The 16,274-nt window shown below is 40.1% G+C and overlaps 1 protein-coding gene across 1 annotated transcript in view; it reads left to right on the forward strand.

The window, feature by feature from the left end:
• The first annotated feature begins 1,568 nt into the window (after window positions 1-1,568).
• Window positions 1,569-16,274, forward strand: part of BMP5 (bone morphogenetic protein 5) — a 246,546-nt gene continuing 231,840 nt past the window's right edge. Inside the window, exon 1 of the mRNA XM_088455931.1 lies at window positions 1,569-2,514. Within this exon, the coding sequence (XP_088312057.1) occupies window positions 2,052-2,514 (463 nt within the window). The 5' untranslated portion in view covers window positions 1,569-2,051. The remainder of the gene's footprint in view (window positions 2,515-16,274) is intronic.

Consider the following 16,274-nt stretch of genomic DNA (forward strand, 5'->3'; position numbering starts at 1 on the left):
AATCTAAGGACTATTAAAATTGATGTCTAACAGAAACAGAAGCTGTCCCGGGACTGACCCATTGTAAGTCCTGGAAGTCTCTGATTACGTTTTGGGTGTTCTGGTCATTGTAAATGCCTCACATAAATATCTCTAGTCAACTTTACACCTTCAAGATAAAGACGGAATAATTAACTGTAATTGACCAGCTGTAATTGTCTGTGTAAGACAAGTTAATTGAGTCTGTTGTAAAACACTAATAGCATATTAGGGAGTAAATAAAACGTTTTACTCAGCAGCACAAATGAAGTAACATTTGAATAAGTGAAGCATTAATGCGCATTGATGTTGTTTGAAGTAACCATCATAGGCATATAAAGATCAGATAGATTCCATAGACATAACAACATAAATCACAATATATAAAAAGTGCCCTTACAGTCCTGGGGATTGATGTCTGCAAAAGATACCTTGTTAGAAGAACGGACGCTAATGAAGGGACCCTGACTAGTCCTGCATATTACCTTACCTGCTTTCCAGTCACCTGTAATAAAGACTGAAGCAACATGTGCTACCTGGGGAAAACACCTGAGAAACGCTGCAGCCAGATGTCCCATAGCTCTGTCACATAAACAGCGTGCGCTGCTTACATGAAATATACAGTACAGTCAGCTTTTGTATTGTATTGTGCCTGCGGATGGATTTATTGCGACATTACACTATTGTAAAACTCTCAGCCAATTTTCCCTGCTATGTTATATGACTGTAAAATATAAGTTAACTGCATGCATGGATATATAGGTATAGGTGTACCATATGGGACACTAAGCTGGACACACCAGCCATGTCCATCCTTTTATATATAAAATATATGTTTCACAGCAGGGTTGCCCTGGTAATATGTTAATGATAGTAGGGATGAATGATGCATATTTGCAGAGTAAAAGCTAAGAAGCCTGTGTATTAGGTGTTTGTATTATCCGTGTTGATCTGGGCACCTTAACGGCAGGGTAAAGGTGTTCATGGACCTGGCCTGTCTGTAAGTATAGGAGATTGTCCTGGAAAGAATAGCCAGACAAGACGGCAATTCAAACATGTTGTAATCGTTCATTTGGAAAATGTAGTATTTGTAGGGGCGTTAGGGGGGGAGTTTTGGATACCTGTAACCCGCACGCCAGTTCTGCTTTTGTCCTCTAAGTGTACATTACTAATTCAGTCACCAGTTATGATGAAAGCTGCACATGTTCTCCTATGGGGAGAGTGGGATACACTATTTAGGAAAACATAAGGAAAAGTTTGAGAGAAAATGAAATTTCAGGGCTATAGATTTAGCTAATCATAATCACACATGTGCACAATTTAAGGGGTATATTTAGTTTGGTGATAATAATTCAGAATTTACAGCTCGCAGTGCATCGTATCAAAGTAAAAATGGAAGTAAACTGAAGGGGTTAATGGTGCTTTGCCTTCCTAGTCTCAGATTACAATGAGAAGCCTCTTCTTTCCCAGCAGGGATTTGCTTACATTGGTCTTTAGATCTGACTAGAAGAGCGCTGTATATTTATGTGAGCACTACATGTAGGTGGCAATAACAGACAGCCAGGCTTTACATGGACTTCCAATACTCTCCGGCTGCATACTGCAGAGTACTCCATCTGTAACCGTGTCTGCATGGATGCAAGGAAACACACATGGTAAGGTTATCAGCAGCTGTGCAGGGGTACTATACAGAACAGGAGCCGGTCCCTCAAGCGACTTCAAGGTGTTGTTAGGGGGACTTAGTTATAGTCAGTAGCACCCTCAGGCAAGTCGGGGACTGACTAACATGGAAACCTGCAGCCCCTCTATAGAGTTCTACCACCAGCAAGTAGACTGCATAGCACAGTGATATAAGGACGTTGGACTTGGTTTGGATAAGATATCCTGGTGACATCTCATGAACTTATCACCAAAGATGTCCGATCTACGGATGACACTGACGTAAGCGGATTGTCATCTTGTTGTTTTCTGAAGTCTACTCCACTTGTGAGATATTAATAATACAGGGAGCAGTGAGTGTAAGCTCCTGAGACATGGAACTCCTTAGGGTGATAGTAGCTTTGCTCAGTAGCTGCTGCTGCCTTGTTGAGGGCTTGGGGGAAAACCATGTCCATTCCAGCTTTATATATAGGAGACTACGAAACCACGAACGAAAGGAAATCCAGAGAGAGATCCTATCCATTCTTGGCTTACCTCACAGACCCAGGCCCTTCTCACCTGGGAAACAGGCGTCCTCTGCGCCCCTCTTCATGCTGGACCTGTATAACGTAATGGCTAATGAAGAGGAGCATGACATGTTGGGGTATTCCCTGAGTGGATCTATGCTCGAGAGCAGGGGTGTGAGAAGAGGGTACCCAGCGGTGGCCAACGGGTACTCCCGAAAAGCCCAGTCTTACCGCACAGCCCCACTGACCACCCAAAGTCCGCCTATAGCCAGTTTGCATGACTCCAACTTTCTCAATGACGCTGATATGGTCATGAGCTTCGTCAATCTTGGTAAGTTTTATTCATGTAACTTGTAATAAATATGTATTCACACCTGACCCACACCCTAACCCTTTAACGTTTCGTTTTGAGAATTCGTACTATTTGTTGGTAACTTTAATACAGTGTAACTTCTTTCATAACATGGAATATATTTATTTACTCTATATAACTTGTACATTTTCTGTGCGATGTATATTTATATGCTGAAGAGTTATTTAAATCTCTCCAGAATAGAATTGGGACCGCTTAAAGGGATGGTGGTCCTGTGAAGTATCATTGTTTGACAGTTACTTATATTTCCTAAATAGAGCCTCCCAAACGTTTTCAAAAGCTCTCATGCATCATATATATCAGAGATCTGGGATATACAGTCTCGCTGCACTTGCAAATAGCTACACACAACCTTCATTTATTATCTGACAGATTATGTTCATTATCTCGCCAAATTATCAGAAATCCAATTTATCAAATCTTCCTCAATTCGTTAGTTCTGCAGCAGAAGAGAAGACATTTGACAGGTCACATCTTGTACTGATCAGAGCTGCTTTGTGGTTTATGTTGAATTCTTAACACAAACATGATGTAAGATACAAGCTCGCCATATGGTAAAGTTACAGAACATTGTTCTTTCTTATTAATTGCTCAGTGGCTTTGTAACAAGTGTACAGACGGTGCATTGTCCTAGGAGATGATCGGTTGCATACTCTCATGCATTCGGAACCTGTTCCATAATTGGGGTAGGCACTGGCAAACACATTACTATGTTGCAAGTAATTGGAATGGTTTTGCTCGCGTTCCAATTATATAAGTTCTAGTTTTAACACAATTAGGACAGGAATAAACAGAAGCCGTAGTTAGATTAGCGTGGGATGCTGCCAAGTGAGGACATGCTACCTTATAATAAAGTTAAAAAATATATATAAACATTTGCTGTTGGGAGAATTCATCCATGCATTTCTACAATAAGAGGTGTCTCGCACTAACCGAGGATGGGACTGTACATCCCTACATTTTGTCCTTCTAAATCATATTTAATGGGTTGTGGTTCTAGATCAGACGTACTGTAGCAATTGCTCCTATAATAATATGCAGGGGCCTTAGGTAACCTCTGGAACAGAACAGGCCCTGCCAGGCTCCGGCTGTCATGTCCTGCTGGGACATGCAGTTCTACAACAACTGAAAGAGCCATAAATTGCATGTTTCTGTGAAGACCAGATTTATTATTAAAGACAACAAAATTCAACACATTTTTCACAAAGTGTTAAATAAGTTATTTCTAGTAGTGTGTTATCATAACCGTAAAATAAAATATACGCTCTACACCTACTAAGTACGCAGATTAGTGCATGGTTCATAGTTATTTGAAATATAACGTGTTAATATTATTTGAAGCTATCATTTCCTTTTTTTCTGACAGTGCAGAAATATCCATTTTCTGGTTCCCTTTAACTTACTAAAATTATATAGCGTTTTATGTTTGATTTGATTTTAAGATAATGTAGCTTTGGCACATAATTTGTACAAAGAATCCAATTTCAGTGAAGTTACAAAAACCACCGTCTAGCATGGGGGTCACACACTGTACTCAGGAAAACAACAGGAACGTATTGAGAAAATCTGAGCTACAGAGTTCCTACGTTTGGTGTGATTCAGGAAGGAAATGATTAGAAAAGCATCGTGCACCCGAACAAGCGTGTACTGGGCACAGAATTGACAAAGCAATTCTGTGCTAATAATATTATGACATAAGACAACACAGATTTCATGAAACTTAAACAGAACCAGATATTCTGAACAAAAGCTGCAATTGTATAGCGATTTTTTCATAAACCTCCCAGTCAAAATCATGTTTGAACTTCTCACCTCTAAAAAACACATTAACTGAGCCTATGATTCTAATAAAACTAGCCCACTCTAAAGCTGAGCAGACACAATTGAACATATTCATTGCTTGGATAAACAAATACGTGAAAGTTTTAGACTGAAGGAAGCCAGCTTGGTGGCTGAGAATTCCTAAGGAACTTTCTTTCATGAATAGCTGTGGTATGGGCTCCAACCTGGCCCTTAGTTTAATAACATCTCCAAACAGTAAGGTTGAAATATAATTTTTACTAATTACATGTTTACATGTGAAAGTTTATCATATGATAACATACTATATATGTTGTAAGGAATCAACCTTAAATGAATCCATCGACCTTAATTTGCATAATTAAAATGTAACTATTAACTATTTCACTAAAAAACATTAATTGCACTACATAATGATAATGCTTTTCAACTTTCTTTATTCTTTAAGCATTTATTACTTCTTTAATTGAGTACCTCTGTGTAATCACTTACAAATGATTGCTACAAATGTCAACCTAGCTTATTGGTTTCGAGTGGGTGGCACAGCATCCTGCGTGTAATTTGTGAGAAAAGCAGAACTGAGATTATAGCCAAAATGTAACGAAATATAAATCTCAGGTAGCTAAAAAAGGAAAATGATTTAGCATATGCTGAGTGATGAATTTCACTTATAAATATTGTTTCCACTGATTATGGTCCTTCCCAATCTGAGCGGCCCTCCTTCTAGGAATTTGTTTATATGTTCGGTATTGATGCAATTATATATATATATATATATATATATATATATATATATATATATATGTATACAATTTGTACATTACATATAATCTGCATGTGTTTGTGTATATATAAGCACATATATACATTTTCAGTATACAGTACTGCATATATCTGAAGACCATAAAGAAACATAAGTATAAGATATAAGCATATTTTGTGATCGGACTGAGTTACTTTGGCAAGAATGCATTCCATCAGGAATCTATGTCTTATTTACTGTAAATATATATATATATATATATATATGTATATACATATATTTACAGTGCACAACATAAATATATGTATATATATATATATATATATATATATATAAAATGTTGCATTAAATATAATCTGTATATGTGCGTATATATATATATATATATATATATACACATACGTGCATATATGCTGTATTTATCTGAAGAGCATAGAGAACATAAGTGTAGTTTTGTATGAATGTGTTTGATATATGTATGTCTTCCAATACAGTGTAGAATAAAAGCTCACTTAAATGTTATACTCCACAATGAAGTTATTTTCACAAATCTACTCTATATCCTTCGCTAAAATGGTATATATTGTCCTCAGTTGTGTCGTTGCTATATGGGTTAGAGGAGGGTGATGTTTAATTTTGACGCGAATCCATATAGGTACACGCAAGATAACACAACAGGATCACTTTTTGTACTCTCTGCTTGTAGTATTTTTCTATCAGTATCTGTTATAATATTTTAAACATTGATATATAATAGATATACGAAACAATTGTATAGTGAAGTCTCAATAATTTATTAAATCATTTATGTTCTACTGTTTTAGTACAAATAGTGTTGAAAATTCTGACACAAACAGGTTAACATCTCCGACAATTACCGGGTTACCAAAACCTTTTAGAGGAGATCAAAAACGTGTTAAATTATAGAAACGCCCCTAATAATAATGCTTTGTTACTCTGGGGGAATGAACTCATCTGAAATTCTCCTAAACCGCTTAAAGTGAGACATATTAATGCTTCCCGGGAGGGAAAGGGTGCTGTGGATTAGGACAGGGAGATGAAAGGCGGCACAGATCAGACCTAATTCCCCATCAAGGCATTTTGCTGGAACTGACAATGTTACTGATTACGGCACAAACCAGGACAAGGGGGTGACAGGAGCAGGAAGGACATTGGGGGCGCCAGGGAGGGACCAGGGGACTTTCTATACCTTTCATTTAAACATTTTGATCTAATTTAGCGACCACCGCCCAGTCCTGAAACTAAGTAGGCCACTCACTGGGGTCAGGGAGAGCGAATTCCTTCTCACTCCCAAACCTTACATTACTTTTCCCTTCAGGCTGACTCACGGCTAAATCGATTGGTTCCGATTTTAACTTATACATCAAGGTTTAGATTAAGCTGTGGGCTTTGGAAAATGGTGAGTTAATGCAGTGTTGCCAGTGCCAGCCCTCAGGGAGTGTGCTGGTCCGGTTGACTAGGTTGGGTGTGCTGGGTTGGCTCCATAAGAAGGGTGTACAGGGCTGGCACCCCTGGGAGTGTGTACTGGGCTGACTCCCTAGGGAGGGTGTGCTGGACTGGCTCACCCGGAATGGTTTCCCACACTGCTGCCTGGTCTGTTGTCTTCTTGTTTTCTGTCATGTCCTTTGTTCTTTCTTTCTTCTGCAGTCCTTTCATTACCTGACAATTTTAATTGGCCAAAGGCAAGAAATCTGTCCAACTAGCTAAATGGAGGCCATGTCCATAGCTTTCATCCTCCTATCCTAGAGGTTTCTGGCTCCTTGTTTTTGCCTAATAATTAATGTATGCCAACAGGTCTTATAAGGTCATGTCCATTAAATAATGCCTTTCTTTGCTTAAAATTAATATTCGAATATTTACTATTTTCCTTTCGGAGTGCTAAATGTAACTGTAATTCACGTGTTAATTAATGTTGCTAGTTCTCAAAGCTGCATGAAACAGATATTATGTAAATAGAAAGCTATATAGATAAGTATTACTCTACAATTACCAAATAACAATGCTGATGAAATCTATTCAATGATAATAGTAGAAAATAAACCCATTAGGGGCTTATCTAGTGTAAACAGTGATGATGAGTAATAGGTGGGGTGGTCTGTAGGATTGAACTGAGTAGTATTACACATTTTTATTCCTCATATTTGCTCTGGGTAATATCTTACTGGTTTATGTAAGGGGCTGTTTGTAGTTCTGATATAGCGCTTCATAGAGCAAACATCGGCAGCTCCACATGCTGCAGTATTAACAACTATCAGGGTCTATCTAGCAACCCAACAGAAATGTTATATTTAGTTCACGGGCGCAATTTGCGCTCAGAAGCCAACTCACACTGCATACTTTCTGCAGTCCCGTCGCGCACATCTATGTATAATAGCTGTAGCCGTGGGAAAGCTCCTTTTTGCTATTACTATAAGTGGCAGTGTGGGGGCCTGGATCACACATGGGAAGAGATCAGAGGCAAACAAGAGGTGGCATTGTTCTCCACCTATATTTATGAATGACATCAGACTGCAGTCAAGGATTATATTTTATTGGTAATGGCGTAGGGTTTCCCCATTTTCTTCTAAATGAAACTCCAGGGTCGGCTGGAAAAAGATTTTCCGCTTACATGGTTCATAGCATGAAAGGAAAGAGCATGGTTAACGAGATTATCTCTGTGGAAGGTTTATGAGATTGGGATAGACCCGGGGGCCACCTCTAATTGGCATGACACGGGTGATTGTTCCTGCAGGGGAGACACGGGGGGCACATCACATATCTGTAGGGAGTTTGCGGGACTGCTCATCCCTGTGCTTATTACCCTGCCAGGATAATTTATCCATCTGTAACTGACACTTATCTATTGCAGCTTTATTTGCCTGATACAACACCTAGGAGACTAGAAAACAGTGAGCTTTCCCATTCCGTATTACAGCTGACTATAAGTGTCTCATAATTATAATATACTATATAATATACCTTATCAATAATCATCTCTAAGGATTTATGAATGGTGGAACAAGTGTATTTGTAGATATACACAACTAGCATAAGCAACTATGGCCCTCATTCAGAGCCGTACGCTCTGAGCAGAGCGCACGCTCTGAATGAGGGCCGGGCTCCATTTTCATGGAGCGTCCTCCTGGACGCTCGTATAGCTGTGGGTCACCACCCACACGCTATACGAGCGTGCTTTGTGATGGCCGCGATGGTCGAGACCATCGCGACCATCGAAATTGCGAGCCGGAGCCTGCGGTTGAGGTTTTCAACCGCAAGCTCCGGAGTGATTTTGGCTCTATCAGAGCCAAAATCACTCCCACTGACATCACTAGTGATGTCAGTGGGCCGGCTTCTGACGGGAGGCGTTCCCGTGGGAACGCCCCCGTCAGTGAGGCACGTCCCCGGCACGCCCACCAAAGGGGGCGTGCTGTCAATCAACATTGACAGCACGCCCCCTTTGATCGGACACAACAAGCGATGGACTTTCCTTCGCTCGTCGCGTCTGGCGCATGCGCACGACGGAGCTCCCTCCGTCGTGCGCATGCTCAGTGCATAACATCGACTAACTTGCGAGCGGACAGCCGCTCGCGAGTGGGTCTGAATCAGGCCCTATATACCTTATATCACAACAAGAAAATATACAGAATAGAAATGTAACACATTGTATAACATTTAATAATAGAGAATAATAATAAAGATGTTCTTGCTGGCATCTTATACAATTACAAACCAGTGGTTCACTGTTGAATTGTCAGGTGTCATGGTGCACAGATAGCTGTTGGGAAAGAGAGCATATACATGAAGCAGGGACATTGCAGACAAAACAAGGGGTAAGGAAATGTCACTGCAATGATTTTTTTTTCACCAATTGAATTGTACTGTATTTCTCTGTAGTCTGTAATAATGTATCATGCAGATAAATAGTAATATGTAATTATGTATAGGGTTTACAAAAGAAAACTAAATACCACTTTCAAATATAAATTCCCGGCTTCAACCCGGCTCGGACTCGGACACACCGAGCACAGATTGAAACCGGGCTACCCCTTTCACACCAAGGGGGACAACCCGGGTTATTCCTGGGTCATCATCCTTCACACCGGACCTGGGTTTTGCAGTGACCTGGGTCTTCCGGTATTCTGTGGCCACTTGGAGATGATCTCTTCTCCAAGCGCCACTGTCCGCGTCCAGTCAGTTTGTTTTAGGTGTGACCTAGGTAATCAAGATTCGGGTTGCACCATTCACACTTGAGCCGAGTCCTCGATCTAGGTTGCAAGTCCTGGGAAAATCCCTGCTAGCAAGCGGGGTCACAGACCCGGGACTGTCCACCCAAGTCGCACCTTTCAGACATATCCGCTAGACCCGGGTTGATGTGCATTTCTGTACAAAAACTCTGGGTTTTAGGCATAAGTCTGAATGCAGTATAAGAAATCTCTTTTGGTGTCAATATGGTATGATTATCAGCACAGGATAGGTTGTCTATACGTCCCTGCTGGCACCTGGATTATTTTTGCTGTTTATTGAATCTTCAATATGGTAACTGCCTAATGAAGCAAGAAGGGGGAGGGGGTAGATTTGCTACCCACTATAAGTCAGAATTTACAAAAGCTTCAACTGGACACAAGTCTTGTTCAATCTGTGTATATCTAGCACAGCACAGATATGTCTGCCTCTCTCTCTCTCTCTCTCTCTCTCTCTCTCTCTCTCTCTCTCTCTCTCTCTCTCTCTCTCTCTCTCACTCTGATGAAAATAGTAGATGAAACACTGAAAGGATTATTTTATTAGCAAGTTAAGTATTTTTGACTTCTTTCACAAGTGCCACCAAAATCTATTGTAGTTGTTTGGCAGTTTATTTTTATTCCAGATATTAAGAAGGCATACACCATTACACATTATAAGAGGGGAGTGTCACTTCTATTTGTTTGTGTGTCCATGTTATATACAGTTTACAATGCAGTGACCACTAGCTATATGATTTTTCTTGATAGGAGAACATGCACATCTGTTGTAAGTTTCTCCATCATACTGTGAAAAGTAACAATAAATGCAGGGCATGCAGGCCAATATCCAAATCCTTTATATAGTATTGCATTTGAAATTTTCTTGAAGTACAATTTAGTAACAAACTGGTTATTCTGCACTTCTAAAAGCCCCCATACATCAGCAATTGATTGCAGCAATCGTGCAATCTGCAATCGATTGTGCATAAACATCTTTCCCTTTTTCAATCGATTGCAGAATTGCCACAATCGATTGAAAAAGGGAAAGATTTTTATACTCAATCGATTGCAAATTGCACGATTGCTGCAATCAATTGCTGATGTATGGGGGCCTTTAGTCTCTGTCAGTCTGTCTGCCTGTCTCACTTTTAGGGGGGATGTCTCAAAACCTTGGAGAGAAATAATGTAGAGAAGTTGCACAAAGCAACCAATCAGCTTCTGTCATTTCTAAGACTGTGCTAGATATATGTCAGAAGCTGGTTGGTTGCTTTCGGCCACTTTTCCACATTATCTCTCGCCAAGGTTTGATACATCTCCCTGTAAGTGATTAATCTGTAAAACATCATTAGGCTACTTGGAGTTAAGCCAATGTATCCACATAGTTGATGCAAAAAAGAAAAGGATCGTAAAAAATCAATTGAGAAACTGTTTAAAAGAGGTTTGTAGGCATCAATTAACTGTACTTTGCTCATCTCTCTTTCTACCTACTTACTCTCCAAAATTGTAAGCAGATGGATAGAAACAAGGCTCGGAAACTACACTAAAATCAGGACTGCGGCACACGTAGTAAATGATGCTTCTAACGTCTTTTTAATGACTATGCCAGACTATGAAGCTCAATACAAAACTATCATTTCATAGGCAGAGACTACATTTTTCTTACTGCTTTCATGTTGCAATTGTTAAGTGTTTATATGGTAAAAATAAAAAATAGGATTACTAATGATCTGAAGTATAAAAAATAATAACCAGAAAGAACAAACAAAAAATGAATTATAATTTTATTAATCAGATTTATTTTGCACATCAATAACTGGATGACATTTCTGTGTTTTACATTTTAATCTATTCTACCAAATTGGAATCTACTCAATTGTATTTTATATAAGCTATTTAAGTTGTGAATGTGAAATAGGGATTTCTGTTGGTGGCATATAGGAATAAAAATATATTTGTTTATTTTAATAAATGAGGAACAATAGGCAAAAGTAGTAGAAAAAAAACACGGTATTAGAGATTCCACCAAGAGTTACATGCATAAAAATAGGTTAACCCCATTCATTTATTCAAGTAATCTTCCAGAGTAGAGGATTATACAACTTTGTATATATTAATATCAGGGAAGATGGGACTATGGATTTATTTTCAATTTTTTTTTTTTTTTAAGCACAGGAGACCTTAAGGTGTTACAACAGTTTGTAACTGATTTCCCTTATAGCCAACACTACTAGATCCAACATAAACTGGATCTTTAACTGGTGATCCAGCCACTAATAGATTTAGTTTAACTGGCTCTATTAGTACACACTGACAGTAAAGACTTTGTTTACAAGTCCACTGCATTTTCCTAATTTGTATAAAGCTAACGGGTGTCTCTAATACAGAAGTGCAAAACACTCCATGTTTTACACGTACAGCCTTCATAACTTTCAAAACCTGATCGGCACCCTATCTAAGTATAGCGGCACCGCTAATGACAGGGGCGTGTAGCTCCTCTATCATTCTGATTACTTCCCTGCGTTAATACATGCAGGGAGGCGGTAACTGCAACACATAACAAGAGCAGTTACATCAAATACATTTAACGTATGTTCATACATCTGCCCCTTAGTTTGGAATACTGTTTGTATTGATTGTCTAGTCAAGAATCAAACAAAATGGTTTCTGGCCTAAGAATGTATCCATAGATATTACCATGTCCAAAAGGGTCAAAAACCTACTGTACCTAATCTGATTTGACCCAGCAGAATGGGAAATCTGACAATTGACTATCTCTGAAGTATTGAGAAGGAATTGCATCTAGATTCCCTTCACAGTCAGAGCTTGAAAGAATAGCTCTTTGCAATTTGATTCTACATACTATATGTGTAGACCAACTGCTCACAGAATCAGATGTCCATTATACCATATGTTCTCCAATGTGTGGTACAGACCTGACCAACGCATTTGCCGGCCAACCATCCTGCTGACCGAGTGACCGATTTGGGTAGCATACACATTTACTAATCGGCCTCTCAATATGTTTGGCCACTCAATATGTTTTTGGTGAGCATTTAAAGTTTCCTGCCCAGTTGTGATGTCATTATCACTGGTTCCTGCAGCCAGCATAACGGGTCGGTTGGACGTCTGTACACACAGGCAGATGTGCATGATATATCGTTCACATATATCGAATCTGCTGTGTAGTATGGCCGATGCAATATATCTTTGAATTACTAAATTCACAGATATATCGTGTGTACACACGGCCAGATGCACAGAACAATATTATTATCCTTTATTTATATAGCGTCACAAGTGTTCCACGGCACCTTACAAAGTACTTAAATAAGTGAAAAGAAACCAATGACATACAATGTAGGAGAAGGACAAGATTCATACATTGCAGCATTAGTGATCATAACACACAAATAAGCAACAGGGCGTAAGCAACCAAGTGATAGGTGCCCTAGTGGGGACTGAGGAGTAGATGAAAGTATAAGTAAGTAGAGGGTAGAGGGCCCTGCTTGTGAGAGCTTACATTCAAATGGGGAGGGGCAGACAAACAGACAAATGGTGAGGGACAGACAAACAGGTATGACACAGATAGGGAGGAAGGAGCATGGAGCAGTGGATTAAATGAGAGCTGGAAGGCTTTGATGAAGAAGTGGGTCTTGAGAACCTGTCTGAAGATTTGTAGAGAGGGAGAGAGAGTTCAGAAGGAAAAATTTCCAGAGGTATATCATTCATTGGCTGTACAAACAATACTGTATATTGTGCAGTGTGTACCCAGCATTAGAAACACTTTACAATGTTTGTGATCAGCATTGTGATCACAGCACCTCCTGCAGTCAAACTGGAATGGGATGCCGCCGGTTCAAATCCCGACAGCGGATGCCCGACAGGAGAAGAGCCCAACTGGGGCAGGTAAGTACCCTAACCCTCCCCTGTCCCCCCTAACCCTAACTCTCCCATATTGGTGCCTAACCCTAACCTCCCCCTCTAGTGCCTAACCCTAATCTATCCCTGGGGGTGCCTAACCCTAATCCTGCCCCCTAGGGGTGCCTAACCCTAATCTATCCCTGGGGGTGCCTAACCCTAACTCTCCCATAGTGGTGCCTAACCCTAATCTCCTCCCCCAAACCTAACCCTAACTCTCCCATAGTGGTGCCTAACCCTAATCTCCTCCCCCAAACCTAACCCTAACCCCGCTAGATTCCATAATCCTATCCCTCCCCCCAACCCGTGGCTAACGCTAAGGGTGCCCCGGATTTACCTTCATTCGGGCTGGCGTACTAGGCATTCCAGCGTTGGGATTAACATAGGCTTCGGTATTTCAACACCTATTTTAAATCCCTTGCCGGGATTCCACTGTCGGGATAACTACATCCCGTCAAACTGTGTCTCTAAAGTAATCTGATGATTGCTACATGACCAAAGGTTTGTTCACCTGTTTCCAGAAAAAAGAAAATGGAGAAAAACTTTTCTGTTAACTTTTTCAAAAGAAAAATACTTATTAGAAACATCTGCTTTGACTTAAAACATGTCATAAAAATTTAAGGACAAAATGAAACATTTTGGTACTTTCACTACTTCACTAGTTATTTGATATTGTGAGGGTTGAGTTATGTGAACTTTGCAAAACCTAAGATTTTATTTTTGTAGTATGTTTTTCATGCTAGAATGTAATTTTAGGTCAAGTCTGATTCGGTGCATGCTCGTGTATTGTGCTCTGTATGTGTGTTAAGTGTAGAATACTCAATTCACATTATCACTTAATTGCGCAGTGTTTTGCTATGGCATACACTGAATGCATGCACATAATAAAAGTGCTTTACTAAGAATCAAGACAGCACGTCTTTCTTCTGGGAGATTCAAAGGTGCACTGGTCTTATATCAGCAAATAATTGGTTCGATTTAGTTACTGTCTCACGTCCTTAGAAACAGATTTCTACAAATATGGATACATGAATTGAATGCATTTTTATTTTTACATTAATATTCCAATAAGAAACAACCTTTTACTAGAAGCTGATGTTTTTATTGCAGCCTCTAATTTTCTCAAGTCTCTATGCTCTAAATATCTCAGAAGGGAAAGATTATTTCGTATTCATTTTGTTTAACAAACTGATTACAGCCAGTAGCCCAATAAACCCAGTGTTGACTATTCAGTATGTATAAAAAGAAACTGTAGGACTATGAACATACAGAGCACATTTTGTTCTGACAAATGGCATGCCGTAACCGCTGAAGCAATGTAACTGCTGAAGTGCTGTTGATCTACCAAATTCTGTCACAATAACCCAATTCCACGCTATGGGCCTGATTCAGCAGTTTACACAATATCGATTACACATGCAGTCGAGCAATTGTTTGCCATTGCGCTTGCATACAAGCCGCAGTTTGTGTGCACAGTGATCGCATTGCGATTACGGATTCGCAAAGTAATGCATCGCATAGTGAGTGACAGGCTATCACCATTTGGCGGTGATGGGGGTGTGGTCAGAAAAACGCAGACATGTCTGTCCGTTTTAACACCTTTTCATGGACGTGCATTAATTAGTTACTGTGACTGCATAAGCAGCTTGAGTACTCACTGTGTGCCAAGAGACTTGCAGTTTCTTCGGCTGGTAAAACCTGGTATAATTGCTACATGACGGGCCGATGTGTGTCGATGGTACCGATGTTTATGCAGAAGTGCGAGGCTGTACGGATGTGAGAAAGCAGCAGTGGGCATCTTTATGCTGGCTGAGCTGTGGCAGGCATTAGCAATTTTAGCATACTAACTGTTATATACTTGTATTCATATATCTGTGTGAATTTGTATATAAAATAAAGGTGTCTTTCCATCTTCTAGTTGTCCTTGGTACTGCAATATTTTCTTATTTACTTGTTTCACACTATAGTTATGCTGAATAAATAGCTTGTTGTGGCCTAGTATAATGAGTAAAATTATGTAATATTATGTAAAGTGCTTACCTGTAGTGCTGAGCATTCCATTAGGTGCAAGAGTCATTAAATATATCACTGTTTAATAAATGGTTTGAACAAAAAAGAGCTAAAGCTGAGCTGACTGAAAAATGAGCACAATTTATGGGCACATGCATTCATAGCTACATGGACAGTTCAGATTAGTGCAGCTCAACAGACAGGAGTAGTTGCTCAAATTTGCATAAATATTCAGCGTATCATCATGCTCTGACACAATGATTCTTGCCAGATGAAGAAAAATGGTGACTCCCTCCACTCAAGTGTAACACATCGCCTTGGCTGGTAGTGGCAAAACCAGAGATACAAAATGCATGGGTTCCCTCCATCATTAGGCTTTGATAGGCTAGACCAGTTATAGTATAGCATTCTCTACCAACACCCCAAACCCAGCAGCATTCAGACACATACTCCTCCTAACCCACATTCACTACCAACACCCCAGCAACACCCAGTCACACACTCTCCTCCCTCTGCATTACTTCCAACATTTCAGTGGCACCCAGATACACACACCCCTGCATTCACTGCCAACACCTCAGCAGCATCCAGACCCCCTTGAATTCACTACTAAACATCATCCAGACCCCCTTGAATTCACTACTAAAACATAGAAGCTCCCAGACACACACTCTTTCCCCTGCATTCACTGCCAACACTACAGCAGCACCCAAACACACTCTCGCCACCCCACCGCATTCACTGCCAACACTACAGCAGCATCTAGACACATTCTCCCCCCGCATTTTCTGATAACACATTAGCAGCACCTAGACATACACTTCCCCCTTGTATTCACTGCTAACAACCCAACAGCAGCAATCAGAAACACACACACCTCCTGAAATCACTGCCAACACCCCAACAGCACTCAGACACACAGCCTCCCCACTTGCATTTAATACTAACACCCTAGCAGCATCCATACCCTCATCCCTGCATTCACTGATAACACTCCAGCAGTACTG

This window comes from Taudactylus pleione, unplaced genomic scaffold (genome assembly GCF_031769625.1).
Source record: "Taudactylus pleione unplaced genomic scaffold, aTauple2 ptg000678l, whole genome shotgun sequence".
Classification (NCBI taxonomy): Eukaryota; Metazoa; Chordata; class Amphibia; order Anura; family Myobatrachidae; genus Taudactylus; species Taudactylus pleione.